The sequence below is a fragment of the Rattus norvegicus genome, chromosome 4, assembly GCF_036323735.1.
Source record: "Rattus norvegicus strain BN/NHsdMcwi chromosome 4, GRCr8, whole genome shotgun sequence".
Lineage (NCBI taxonomy): Eukaryota > Metazoa > Chordata > Mammalia > Rodentia > Muridae > Rattus > Rattus norvegicus.
This window is the reverse complement of record NC_086022.1, coordinates 121,068,886-121,083,370: the sequence shown is the minus strand read 5'-3', so window position 1 is coordinate 121,083,370 and position 14,485 is coordinate 121,068,886. Positions and strand designations below refer to the sequence as shown.

Here is a 14,485-nt window from a genome sequence, read left to right as displayed (position 1 = left end):
AGATGACTCAGTGGTCTAGAGAACTTGCTGCTCTTACACAGGATACAAACAGGTTCAGTTCCCAGCCTACCTACCACACCCCTCTACTGAAATCCTTTGGAGCATCTCTCTGAAGATGGTGACGGCAACATTGTCTCAGCAAGTGTGAAGACCCAGTTTTGGATCTCTAGCACTCACATAAAATGCTGGGCATAATGACTGGTGCCTGCAATCCCACCATTACCAAGATGGAGACAGGCGGGGTTGGGGATTTAGCTCAGTGGTAGAGCGCTTGCCTAGCAAGCACAAGGCCCTGGGTTCGGTCCCCGGCTCCGGGGGAAAAAAAAAAGATGGAGACAGGCAAGTCCCAACATTAGGAAGGTGGAGCTCAATGGACAGCCAGGCTAGCCAATCCGTGAGCTCCAGGTTCAGAATATAAGGTGAAAGGTACTGAGAAAGACATATGACACTGACCTCTGATCTCCACATTCACACAAACTCGCTCACATATACTAGCCTGCCACTGCCCAGACACCAGCAAAGTAGAAACCAAACAAAGCAACAACAAAACGTGCTGCTGGCTTCCCAAATGACTCAGAACATAAACCACACTATTTACAGTTTGAAGGTCCCCGGGACCACTTCCATGTTTATTCCTGTGCCTGCTCTTAATCAAAATACAGTGTAAGATCACAAAATAGTAAAACCATTGAGCCCTTGAGAACAGCTCCAAGGAAAAACTATTTAACTATTTCTAACAGATGTCACTTCTGTTTTCCCCATAATAAAAAACTGTCTCCAACGGGAAGGAAATGCCAAAAATCCAGTACCACCTCAACATCCCAGGTCTATTTCTGCTATACCCAATTTGACAGTGTCTTTTCTGGATAACCTGGAAGCCTCCCCTCAATTGAGGGACCATTTTACCCTGACTGAACTCCAACTGACTGTGTTAGAGGCTTTCCCAGTTAGTTTCTGCTAGGTGTTTTGATATTTTGTTCTGTCTAGCTATCCACCATTTTCTATTGATTCTTTTACTATGGCTTGCTAATACTTAATAAACTCAGTCACTCAAAACCAAATATATGGCTATAAAACAGAAAAAGAAACAATGGCTGGAGGCTGATGGGTCATACAAAAGCAAGTTAGGTAACTCCACATAAAAACAGATAAACAAGCACAGTGAGGGCACAGCTTTAATCCAGAGACAGCTGGACATCTGTGAGGCTAAGGCTAGCCTGGTCTTCAGAAGTGAGTTCCAGGCCATTTGGGGCTACATACCACCCCAAAAGAGTAGATAGTCTATCAGAGAAGCTAGTATTGCAGATGGAGATCAAAAAGAACAGGCAGGTTAAGATATAGTTAGCTAAATATCACGTTTCCTAAACTTAGTTTAGCAAATCCCCTGGCTTTAGGCTATCTAGGAGTCCTCCAAGGTCTGAAATGACATATACAGTGTGTGACATAGATTCTCATTATGTAACCCAGGCAGGCCTCAAACTCTTGGTGCTCCTGCCCCAGCCTAAGCATGTCACAATCTGGATAATGCTTTGTCTAATTCTGACAATGTAAGCTATAACTAGGAAATAGCAAGAATACTTGGGAGCTCTGAGAGCTCCCAAACTGAGAGCTCTGACATTCTCATCCTTAAAATAAAGAAGATAACTGCTATCCTGTTTATACTAGACAACTGTATGCAAGTAATACATGCAAAAGAGTTTTGTTTTGTTGTTTTTTTTTTTTTTTTTTGGTTCTTTTTTTCGGAGCTGGGGACCGAACCCAGGGCCTTGCGCTTCCTAGGTAAGCGCTCTACCACTGAGCTAAATCCCCAGCCCCAAGAGTTTTTACAAATAGTAAATGTCTCGGAGCTGGTGGTATGAGTTAGTAGTAGACTGCACACACAGCACATGCAAGAGCCTAGCTTTGTTCCCCAGGATATGGCACAGAGGGATTAAGACAACACAATAAGAACAGGAATAAAAACATACCATAAAGTTCTCAAAGTCGGCCACATTCTCTTCACTTAGCAAACACATTTCTTTCCTGACTAATTCCATGAATCCTTTGAGCACTGTTTTCTGGCCCTAGGTCTCACCACTCACAGATCTGTATGGGTCTTCACCACCTGCTCCTGTCCTCCCCCTGGCTCCCCGTTCTTCCTCTTTCCATTGTGCCCAGACAGATCAACATCCTACTGATGTGGGTAACCAGGCCACAGCTCCCTTCTGCACCTAGAGACGAGCTAGCACTCAGTCTTTAAAGCTACTCAGCTTCCATAACAGAGGTACCCACGAAGTCCACCCTCCACCTCCTCAGGACAGCACCTCTCCCCAACTTTCCTAAACTGACTTCCTTTTACAACTCTTCAAGTCCTAGATCTAGAGGATACCCTGAACTACAGACTGCTCCATAGGCAGCCTCCTCGTAGTTTTCCCACCCATGACCTCAACTAATGCCTTTCCAGCCAGCCGAATGCTCCCATCTGACCTCACTTAGTTACACCTTCCAAACCTACACCCTCTTACTTCATGAGGCTTTCCCTCATCCCAACATCCCTTTCTACAAATAAACTCATTCTTCACACTTCCTAAATTCAGTACTAAACTTTAAACACTCTCTAGCACTAGGATCATATTTTACTTCTATTTAAATTGTTAACTATGTACTCACATGATTAAATTGCTAAGGGCAAGATGACAGCAGAAACTTCGCTATGTCTACTCCTGCGACGTGAGTTGGAAGCAAGAGTACAGTCATGAGATGTCTGTAAGCTGCTGCGGTCTGTGCTCTAGAGACCAGAGCTGCTCTCTGACTTCTGCTTTCAACATGGAGTAAGGTGCAAACATGAAAGACCTTTGGGGAAGTTCATGTTTTGCTACTTATGAAAGAAACCTAGGGGCTAGAAAGATGGCTTGGCGGTTAAGAACACTTGCTGTTATTGCAGGGAACTTGGGTTCTGTTCCCAGACACACGATGGTTCCCAACTATATCGAACTCCAGTTCCAGAGGATCTGACGTCCTCTTCTAACCTCCAAGAGCACAAGGCAAGAATGTGGTGCACATATATACAGGCAGGCAGGCAGGCAGGCAAAGCTCTCATACATATAAAATAAATAAATCTGAAAGGAAGTTTTAGAAAGAAACCTAGCCTGACCCATACATGACACCTGAACAAGCAGAAAGGTTCTTTTCAGAATTCCCAGTGCCCAAGGCACACAAAGAACTGTTCCTGATAGTCACAGCAGGAACCCAGTGTGTGACAGTCACCCTCTCAGCTGGATTATACACATTCACCCTGTGGGCCTGAAGTATTCTCCTGCATACACAGAGGAAACCACCTAGGAAACCATGACTCTCCACCATCAACCCACTTCCTGTCCCCAAGTCTAAGACCTGACTTAACCCACCGTGCGATCACACTGTGATGTCTGCCAATCTCAGCTGTTCCGAGGAGGAGAAGAAGGATAATACATTTTCAGGCTGCTAATTGCACTCCCCCAGGAGACTCAAATGACAAAATACAAAACATCCTTACCAGTGTAGTCATCAAAATTGACTCTTCCTCTCATTGTGTTCACAACAGATTCTGGCTGCTCAAAAATTTCCTTCTGCATAAATGAACTAAAGTTGCCTACATAAATAAAAATTATGTAATTAAAACAACAGCAAATAAGCTAAGAAATCTGTACATGTCAACTGTCTCTTTAAGATAAACACACTATCTCTTTTCAACTTAATCTTGAGAGACGAGACAAAGGTTTATGCAATAAGGAATATTTATTCAGACTGACGACTTCCTAAAGGCCAGGATGAGTGTTTTAACTCTACATAAAAAACTGAACCAGGAAGAAAGTCACTTTTATTTACTTAATAGCTAAAATTAATAGTTATACAAAAATGGGGGGATAGGATAAATTTTTGAGTCAAATTTAAGTTCAAACCATGTAGCTATTGCTTACTATGGCAACCAGGAAACGTGCTTATTTATTTTAATAAGATCAATATTTACTTCCTAGAATGGACTGTAGTAGGGCTCATGGGACTTCAGCCCAGTCAGAAGGGAGAATAAAAATCCCAACCATTAACAGCAGTAACAACCATTAACATGTTTATGTGGGGCACACAGGCATCAGGCACTATTCTAACTGCTTGTATACATCAGCCTTCTTGATCCTCCAACCACAGTGCGATAGATTCCATTTCCCTCTCTTTTTTTTTTTTTTTTTTTTTTTTTTTTTTGGTTCTTTTTTTTTTTTCGGAGCTGGGGACCGAACCCAGGGCCTTGCGCTTCCTAGGTAAGCGCTCTACCACTGAGCTAAATCCCCAGCCCCTCCATTTCCCTCTCTTAAGACACGAGAAGGCTGAAGCACAGAGAGACTATAACAAGAGTACTGAACAGACATCAGGCATATTTACCCTAAAAAAAGCATCTTGAAATATCTGGTACTACCTCCTTCTTACAAAGTTAAAAACAAACCATGAGTTAGTTTCAAAAACTACTCTAAGACCAGCAGACGATTTCTCCAGAGTAACCCCTTTCTGGATTGACCATCCACTCATCATATACAAGACTTCACCAGCTTCACCAGCCATATGGGAAGTAGGACGCTTCCTTTCTTGAAGCATCCGAGTCCGAACACTGCAGGGCACTCACCCTTCATGATCTGCTGGAGTTCCATCTGGAGGGTTTGCACTGCTCGGCCAGGGTGGTCCCTTGCAGTCCGTTTAATTCGGTGGATCGAGAGACGGCCGTCCACCACGGCTGCAACATCATCATCCTCCAGAAAGATGACACGATTGGTGTGCTCTATCACGGCACTGCAAGATGGTCAAGGGGCTGTTATCAATAACCAAGGATCGAACACATGGACCAAGCTCAACACCAACTCTCATCCTTTTTTTTTTAAAGATTTATTTTTTGTGAGTACACTGTTGTTATCTTCAGTCACACCAGAAGAGGACACAAGATCCCATTACAGATGGTTGTGAGCCACCACGTGGATGCTGGGATCTGAACTCAGGACCTCTGGAAGAGCAGTCAGTGCTCTTCATCGCTGAGCCGTCTCTCCAGCCCATCCCACCAACTGTCATCTTACGCCACATGACAATGCCTTTGCTTCCTACAAGGCTGTATTAAACATGTGGTCACTGTGAACAAAAAAATGAAGTGACCCTCTGCACAGCAACATAACTGCCAGCTAAACCAGACGAGAATGCAAGGCTATCTCCACCTCATGCCAGGTCTCACCAAAGCCTGTCATTTTAACCCCTAAATGTTTCTGAATGCTACCTTCCATGTTGCTGCCACTGCTGAGTACAAGCTGCCACCAGCTCTGGCTGGCTTCTGCAGCATCCCTAACTACACTATGTTCTCTTTCCTCTCTGTTCTCTTTTCTGCCCAAGTCAGTATCAAAAAGTGATGCTAATCAAAAAAATTCCCCTCACCCAACAAATCACTTTTCAGCCTTCTTCTGGCACTCAGGAGAACTTCAAACTGCCATGCACGTCCCGTCAAGTGTCCTCTTATTCTCTTCAAGCTGCTCAATGCCCTTCACAAGCTCACACTGAGTGTTCATCTCCCAACCTTTCACCTAATCATATCCTGATCACCTCAGATTGAGCTCCACTGTCTTAAAAAAGATCTACTCACAAGGGGTTAAAAGAGCCTGCTATAGCAACTGTGTGGCTCTTGTCACAGTAGGAACTCCAGAGATGCTTTAAAATGTTGTCTCCCCTACTATGGCAGATCAAGTAGTATTGTTATTGTACCATTCTCCTGAGACTAGCATAAGGTCTTGTATGTTCGATCACACTGTGAACCTCAAGATTGTGTTACTTACTGGAAAAAAAATTGTTTCTAGTTGTGGTATAGCTCAGCCCTTAACACACACCTTTAATCCCTCTGGCTGGAATACAGACATGTTCTTACTACAAACCTCTATTCCAAAACAATGAAGGTAAAGTTAGTTTGTAGAAGAAAGCATCCATGTTTAAAAGTGATGTCTAATTGAAAGGCAGACAAAACGACAAATCAGAGAAAGATTTGACAGACTAGGACATGCCCAACACTCAGAAGAAAGAGGAAAGGGAAGTTATACAAGAGTACGGGGAGGGGGGGAGCTACCTAAGAGAGTAGTGGAGAGAGAGAGAGAGAGAGAGAGAGAGAGAGAGAGAGAGAGAGAGAATGAATATGAAGCTTGGAGAGGAGTTTGAAACAGAACAGCTAAGTTGAACCAGCCAGCCAGAGATCAGAAAAGAACTAGAAAGGGTGAGCCAGTCTCAGAGGCTGGAAACATTCTAGGCCTAGATTAGATTGTATGGAGACTAGAAGCTTCCAGGACTAGGCCTAGGTTAGCAGACTGAGGCAGTAAGCCTCAGAAACAACACTTATTACAAGAGAATAAAATTACTTTTACAATATGGCTCTGCTAATAAGCATGTAAGAATAAATCAAAAGCTGATATCCTGCAATTTCCAGTTTGAGTCTTGACAATCAACTCTGTAATAAACCCACTCAATGACAGCAAAGACAAATCTGAAAAATCTAGAAAACAGTAAAGTTTGTTTCTCAGATAATGCATTCCTTGAAGTACTAAGTGGTATCCTCCTCATTCTTTTCCCTAATTTCCAGCCCCAGTGAATGGATCAAGTATCTACAGACAATTTTTAGCATTTTATTTTATTTTATTTTATTTTATTTTTTTTTTTTTTTTTTGGAGCTGGGGACCGAACCCAGGGCCTTGCGCTGCCTAGGCAAGCGCTCTACCACTGAGCTAAATCCCCAACCCCTGACAATTTTATCCCCACTCCTACAGTATTTGAATTACCAACGCCTCTAAATATTGTTTTCTTTTAAAATTTCAGTCTTCCACTGTAGAAGACTATGCTGTAAGTTAACTCGAAATATGAAAGCTGATGTCCACAGGACCCAAATCATAGTATCTCAGGATCCTTAAACGCCGGAGAAGCAGCCCCTCCTCCCTATAACACTTAGGTACACCTCCCAGGAACAAACAAAAACTCAGAGTGAATGCAAGTGATATGTAGAGTGACCATCTCGCTTTGAAGTAGGTAGGAGGAGAGTGTTCTTGTAGAGTTCGCACAGGTGAGCTAAAGCGCTCTGGAGCTGAGGCGTCAGGCAGTGGAAGGCTGCTCACTGGCCATCTGAAGTCAGTTCTAGTCTCAGCACTTAGAATCTTACAAGACCCTTCACTGTTTGTTGAAGTTTCCTTGAAAATTCTCTTGACTCAATGAAGGAAGCTTACCTTGCATCAGAAGCAAAGTAATATTCAACCGCCTTTTCCTCAACAGGGAAAAGGCATGTCGTGCTGTCCACTCGGGAAAGACCACAGCTTCCTTTCTTGTCTTTGCCTAGAGCACAGAGATAAGTCACAGTTAGCAAGCACGGAGGAATAATGCTGCAGTTTAGAAATACATACAACTGTTCACAAAGTCCACAACAAAAGCCGAGCAGCACAACAGATCCAACAGTTCTCAAACTGAGGAAGCTCACTGGTTCCATGCACTAAGCCAGTGGGACAGACGGAAAGGCAGTGAGACAGCACCCGTGAAGCCTTTCTGGCAGACAACAGTGCTGCACGTAAACCCCGTAGTAAAGGCATGTCATTTCAACTAGAAATCCAAAAAATGTATTAACAATAACTTTTAAAAGTTTAGGGGCGGGGTTGAGGATTTAGCTCAGTGGTAGAGCGCTTGCCTAGGAAGCGCAAGGCCCTGGGTTCGGTCCCCAGCTCCGAAAAAAAGAACCAAAAAAAAAAAAAAAAAAAAAAAAGTTTAGGGGCTGCTGGGTTAGACACATGTCTCGGAGATAAAGGACACACACTGCTGCTGCAAGAGGACCAGCTAGGTTTGCAGCATCCACATGGTGGCTCATATCTATCCGTAACTCCAACTCCAAGGGCTCAGACTCCAGCTCTTCTGCCTCCCTGGGTACTAGGTATTCTCGCGACGCACATAAACACATGCAGGCAAAACATTCACACATAAAACCTTTAAATAAAAAAATACCAGACAAAACTAGGGCCAAGTTGTTTGTTTGTTTTTTAAACAAAACCTCTCTAGATTTTGGCAGCAAGTCAGCCCAGCAAATCAGACCTAGAATAGTTGTTAAAATCAAAGCAAGGGAGATAATGAGATGGCTCATTAGGTAAAGGGTAGCCGCCAAGCATGAAGACCTGCTCAATCCCAGGTCCCACATGACGGAGGGGGAAAACTGCAGTTTATCCTCTGACTGCCACATGTGTGCACAGCATATATACACATACATGAATAAATAAATGTAATTAAAAAGCAAGTCAGAGACACATGCCATTTTGACCATGCCATGCCAACATGGCATCAACCCCTAGTCACAGGAAATGGTCTAAGCCAAGCATCTTTCCTGTCTTAGTTCTGTGCCTCGGGACCTCTTTAATCCTGGCACTTCATTTTTCATCAGTAATCGTTGTTTTGTTTTGTTTCTTTTTTGCTAATTTACAACTTTGTCTCAACACACAAAATCTAAATTGAAAAGGAAGTAGAAGTGAAGCCCAGACAACATTTAAATTTACAACTCGCTGTGCTTCTAAAATGTCCTAAAGCTGAGCGTCACTCTAAAGACTTGTGATTTTATTGTTAAAAGGAGCATCTCTGATTGAAATAGTTAAAAGGAACTCAGACACCACTGACTATAAATGTCTATAAAATTCTTTTCCACATGGTAATTCTCTCACTCAAATGAAACTGTTTTCCAGTGGGAAGAGGTGGCTATAAGTTGGAGACAATGGCAAAAGCCTGAAAGCCAGTCCAAAGCTCTCTCTAGAGCCCTCCCACCAAGCCTAATCTCTCGGCAGCATGGCGGCACTGGGCCTCACACCACCTATCTACGAGACTAGAGAAACACAGCTATCCAGGGTCATCTCCTAGGAAAAATTTCTTCCACCTCTTGAAGACCTCACCCTCATTTTTTAAACTATTACGTTAAAAGCCACCTAAAACAGCCTGTGAGGTGGCATTCATGTCAGAGCAGTGCAGTTGCAAGAGTCTGGGGCTGTGGGAGAGAAGTGATACAGCAGGGAAGGGAGCACTGTCCAGACCTGAAGGCTGGCTAAGGAAATAATCTTCTTCCCGAGGAAAACATGAGAGCAGTCATCCAAAGAGGAGCAGGCTCAGCATTCTCTTGGTAACTGCTATTCTAGAAGCCAGGATTACATTTTAATTGTTAAGGCTTCACTTAATCGACATCCCCCTACTTTTTATATGGAAAGCTCTCAGCAGTTAGTAAACAAGCAAACGTGCACTTTGCTTTGCACTTTGTTCTCTGTGTGTGTAAGTCAATAAAATGGTTCCGAGTCTGCATAAAGGCACAGCACAGAGTTAACTTTGACTATGTGTGGGAGCGCACTGCAGCACTCAGGAGGCACAGTCAAGGTTACGAGCTAAAGACCAACCTGGGCTACATAGTGATTGGAGCTAGTATAGGCTCTAGTGTTTCAGCCTCCTCTCAAAAATCAGAAAGAAGCAAAGAAACCGGTCCTGGAGCAATGGCTCACCAGGTAAGAGAACTTCCTGGTCCTTCAGAAGACCAAGGTTTGGTTCCCTGAACCCAAATCTGGCAGCTCACAACCATATATGACGCCAGGTCCAAGGGATCTGATCTGATGCCTCTGGCCTCCCAAGGTATCTTCACTCTCATCCACACACTCACATGCAGACACACATGCCTACATACAATAAAAAAATAAATAAATAAAAATAGAAAATAAATCAGCCTGGGAGCTGGGGATACAAGCCAGTGGTAGAATACCTGCCTGGCATATATATGGCTCTGGGTTTGAATGCCACCCCAGGACCAATAAATAATGATAAACCCTCAAACATAAAAAATAAAGCATGGCTCTAAAATAAGACCAATCATAATACCAATGTAAATACAACAGTAAAATGCCATGCACTAAATGAAGACCATTGAAATCTAGTTCCTTTAAGAGTGAGGCTAAATCACTCAATAAACAGCTGCTTACTTCACTGTTCCTTTCCCAATCTAAGCATGCATCTATATGATTTTAAAATAGAAAGGAGGAAAAAAAGCCTTTAGTTTGAAATATTCCTTAAACCTCCCATTTTAACAAAACAGTTATTAAATAATGCAACTTTCAAAATGGCAAAAGCAAACAGACAAAATGTATTCTGCAAATTAGAAAAGTGCCAAAACATTTCCCCATAAAGTAAGCACATTTTTAGAGCCTCAGTTCATTTCAAACACAGAATTAGTAAACAAAGGAAGGCAGGAGAAATCCCTCCATCCGTGCAGAGTGCGTTCCCACCTCGTTCTGCCTGTGATCCCCACCATGTGAACTTTGATCCAATCTGAGTCCTAGCTAAGGATGTGCAACAGAGAAAGATCCTCTTGTCAGAGTCTTCACAACAAGTTTTCCATCTCTAGATAGAACATGTAACTGTATGCTCAAAGACACACTGACCTGACCAAAGGACATTTACTGCCACATATGGACAGGGTCTCAGAGCCTGCCCCACACTTACAATGTAAGGCGACAACTTACCTGTTCTGTACAGAATCGGAATGTGATCTGTAGAAAGCTTATGTTCGCTCCGCACACCAATCAAGAGAGGGCTACCTCGCCTGAAACGCAAGGAGTCAGAATCAACCTGTTCCATAAATAATGCGCTAACAATATAAATTTTAAGTATGAGTTCAAAATTCATTTCGATTTGAAATGATTTAAATCTTCACATGATTTAATTCCCCTCTGAGGTGAACTTCAGGTCTAACAAAATAACTAGCTGAGTCCCCAGGCCACACCTGCCTACTTCTGATAGACAACTTTTCAACTGGCAAATTACAACTGGACTCAAGTTTCACTGACACAGGGAGGCTCTTCCTCTGCAGTTGCTTTCCTGCCTGACAGCAGCTCTGAGTGTAGGCAGGGAGGACATGTGTCCCAACACACTCAAGTACTTCCTACCTAACCCACTCTGGAAAACTGCCAACTCCTAGCTTACATCTTACCTTATTGCATTTTAAACTGTTCTTTTAACTTTCCATTCAGTTGTACACAGACACCAATATATGCTTAGGTATCCTGCCCTCAGATTAAAGATAACCTTCTGTTACCAGATCTTAAAGATTCTTTTGAAGATTTACTTATTTGTTATGTACACAAAGCTCTGCTTGCTTGTATGCCTGCAGGCCAGAAGAGGGCACAGATCCCATTAGAGATGGTAATGAGCCCACCTGTAGTTGTTGGGAATCGAACTCAGGGCCTCTGGAACGGCAGCCAGTGTTTTTTGTTTGTTTGTTTGTTTGTTTGTTTGTTTTCTTTTCTTTTCTTTTTTTTTTTTCGGAGCTGGGGACCGAACCCAGGGCCTTGCGCTTGCTAGGCAAGTGCTCTACCACTGAGCTAAATCCCCAACCCCGGCAGCCAGTGTTCTTAACCTCTGAGCTATCTCTCTACCCCCCAGATCTTAAATGTTCTTACTGCTCTAAGAACTTCATGATCATTTCTAAATATCATAGCAAAACCAGTGGTACTACAATTCCTTGGGAATCTGTCCGACACTCATTTCCAAAAAATATGGAGAAAGTCAATCCTTTGGGTCTGAAATTAAAAAATATTCCATATCCAAATTCATTAAGAGCCACCATGTTCACCAAAGACAAATCACAATGTCAAAATGTGTTCTCTTTCTCATAGCATGCTACAGAGAGAAGGGATAGTGAATAGAAATAAATACAGCCAGACCACTAAGGAAACAATCAAGGGCCACTCACAGGTTACTGACAACTATCCTGTTTCAACATGCATGTCATCGTTAGTCCTTAACAGAAAATCTATTGTACCTTGTGCCAACTGCTTGCCCCGGAAAATGGACACTTTTAAACACAAGAGCAAAGGCGCCTTCCTATGGGGAAAAGGACATCAGTAGTGTTCTTGTTAGTAAGTCTCAAGCGAAAACATTTAAAAAACACAAGATTCTGCACAGACACTTCCTGTTCACACTTGTGCTCTTCCAAACTTGTTTTTAACAAGTCTCCATTTTAGATGCCACAGCAAGATCTCCCTAACATCCAAGCCTGCATCTTAGGTAAACACTGACTCCTGAGCTCTAATGTGAGCAAACTCTTATCACCAAGCTTCCTTTCCAATACTCATTGAAAAAGTGGAGAACCTGGAAAGTTACTTGTGTGCATAGCATGTTTCTCAACAGACATATCTTTCTCAGACTGCTAGTCTGTTCAAGAAGGAAGAACTAACAGAGAGCCAAGCTCCACATCCAAAACCCATCACGCCTACTACTAACCTCTGTCTTCCTGCCCTCAGCCTTGGACCTGATAAATATACACAATTGTAGTTATTAAAATGAGGTGGAGAGACGGCTCTGTTAGCAGCATGTGCTGCTCTTAGAGAGGACTTGAATTTGGTTCTCAGCACCCACACTGGCATCTCACAATCACCTGTACCTCTAGCTTCAGAGGATCCAATGCCCTCCTCTGGCTTCAACACACATTAATATTGATACCTGACTCTGCACATGTACAAGGTGTATGCATGCAGGCACACTCGAGCACCACCCATCCAGTCCATACACACCCACATACCAAAAAAAAAAAAATTCATGTAGATGTTAAAGGACAACTTTTCTGGAGTTGGTTCTCATCTGTGAGTTTTGGAGAATAAACTCAGGTTTCAGCCTCACACAGCAATTGCTTTTGCCTACTGAGCCATCTTGCCAGCCAAACTTCCTTTTGCCCTCTAACTACAGTGAAATGATTAGACTATAGCTATTGTAAAATAAACGGAATGGTAAATGCAGGGAAAGCAAGTTAGTAAGTAAAGCAACAATTTCCCCAAATTCCCTGCGTTGAAGTGTGTGTGTGCGCGCATGCACGCACACACGCATGTTTGGGTGTGTTTGTGTGTGCATGTGTGTCTGTGTGTCTGGATATATGTAATAAAAGCCTAAAAAAAAAAAAGAAAAAAAACCCAAAACACCCAGGAGATGGCTCAGTTGGAAAAACGCTAGCCACACAGCATGAGTTCTAATCCCTAGTACTCATATAAAAAGCTGTGCACAATAGTTTTAAGATGCCTGACTCTAGTCTCTTGCCTTCACTCACACGTGTATACACACTGACAATAAAATAACTCACAAATAGAGCTGTCTAATGTTAGAATCCTGTGAGTTTAAAAAGAACATAGTTCCTATTCATCAAATATTTTAAGAAAGCTACTTGAAATTAGTATTAGCAACTACTTTTTCTTGCATGTGTGTACATGCTAGCCATGTACATTAGCCATGTACATTAATATATGCATGGCCGCACACGGTTGTGGTTATAAATGGGGTGTGCAGACACATGTGTGAGTATGGGTAGAACAGAGGTTTGAGCTAGCTGTCTTCTTCCACTGCTCTGTGCCTTACATACTAAGGTAGGGTCTCTCACTTGAACCCACAATTTGCTGACTCACTAATATAGCCAACCAGACTGCTTGCTGCAGAATCCAGTTCTGTCGCCTCCTGGGAGCTGGAACTACAAAGAGGCTTCCATATTCAACCAGCACTTATGTGGGTGCTGGGGATCTGAACTCTGGTCCTCATGTTTGCAGTGCAAGTGCTTTTCCTCTGAGTCATTTCCTCAGTCCTGACATAATAATCTTTAAAAGTGTGGTTCAATACCAATTGCTGGATAACTCTCTCCACCAAGGTAGTAAAACTGACGTCCTGGCTTTCCCAGTTGTCATACATGTACTTGACTAGCTTAGCGATGGTCTCTGTGTCTGTTTCAGATTCAAAGTCATAGCCTTTGCTTTCCTGCAAGGAGAAAGAAGGGAAAACAGATACATTTAAATATATATGATGTTCATATAAATATATATACAATGCTCATTTAAATATATACAATGTTCATTTAAATATATACAATGTACAAATACTTTTTAACTTAATGGTCCCTTTCTGTTCACCTTTTAAAAAATTTATTAGATTTTTCATTTTATTTTATGTATTTATATATGTCTGTGCATGAATATGACTGGTGCCCTCAGAGGTCAGAAGAAGGCATCAAATCCCGACAGTGGAGTTGTAGACAGTTTTTAATGATCATGTGGGTGATGTTTCTCTTCTGAAGAGCAACAAGTATTTTCTAAACCACTGGCCATCTCTCCAGTCCCCATGCAAATATTTTCTAGACTGTTTTTTCTCAAAAAAACCAAATGAATTTCTAATTGTGTGTGCACTTACATATGCACGTGCATAAATGGTCTGTGAGTACAGGCTAAGTGTGTCACAGAGTGTGCCTGAGGGCTAGAACACAAGCGTGAGGAATCAGTTTTAGCCTTCCTCCTCTATTTGGTTTCAGGGAATAAACTCAATGTTATCAGGTAGCAAACACCTTACCACTGAGTCATCTCACCAACCCCAAAGATCTTACTAATTACTCACTTTTTGGATGTCATACTGAATTTATTCTACTCAAATTTTAAAT

The 14,485-nt window shown here is 42.4% G+C and overlaps 1 protein-coding gene across 2 annotated transcripts in view; it reads right to left on the bottom strand.

Annotated features, from left to right (window-relative positions):
* The window catches only part of Gfpt1 (glutamine fructose-6-phosphate transaminase 1), a 49,777-nt gene that overhangs the window by 20,429 nt on the left and 14,863 nt on the right, over nucleotides 1-14,485 (bottom strand). Inside the window, exons 6-12 of one of the 2 annotated variants that reach the window (XM_006236823.5) lie at nucleotides 13,678-13,812; nucleotides 11,840-11,901; nucleotides 10,542-10,621; nucleotides 10,305-10,358; nucleotides 7,245-7,350; nucleotides 4,634-4,797; nucleotides 3,515-3,610 (exon numbers count right to left, since the gene is read on the bottom strand). In XM_006236823.5, coding sequence (XP_006236885.1) covers nucleotides 3,515-3,610; nucleotides 4,634-4,797; nucleotides 7,245-7,350; nucleotides 10,305-10,358; nucleotides 10,542-10,621; nucleotides 11,840-11,901; nucleotides 13,678-13,812 — 697 coding nt within the window. The remainder of the gene's footprint in view (nucleotides 1-3,514; nucleotides 3,611-4,633; nucleotides 4,798-7,244; nucleotides 7,351-10,304; nucleotides 10,359-10,541; nucleotides 10,622-11,839; nucleotides 11,902-13,677; nucleotides 13,813-14,485) is intronic. The other variant, NM_001005879.1, reaches the window with a different exon arrangement.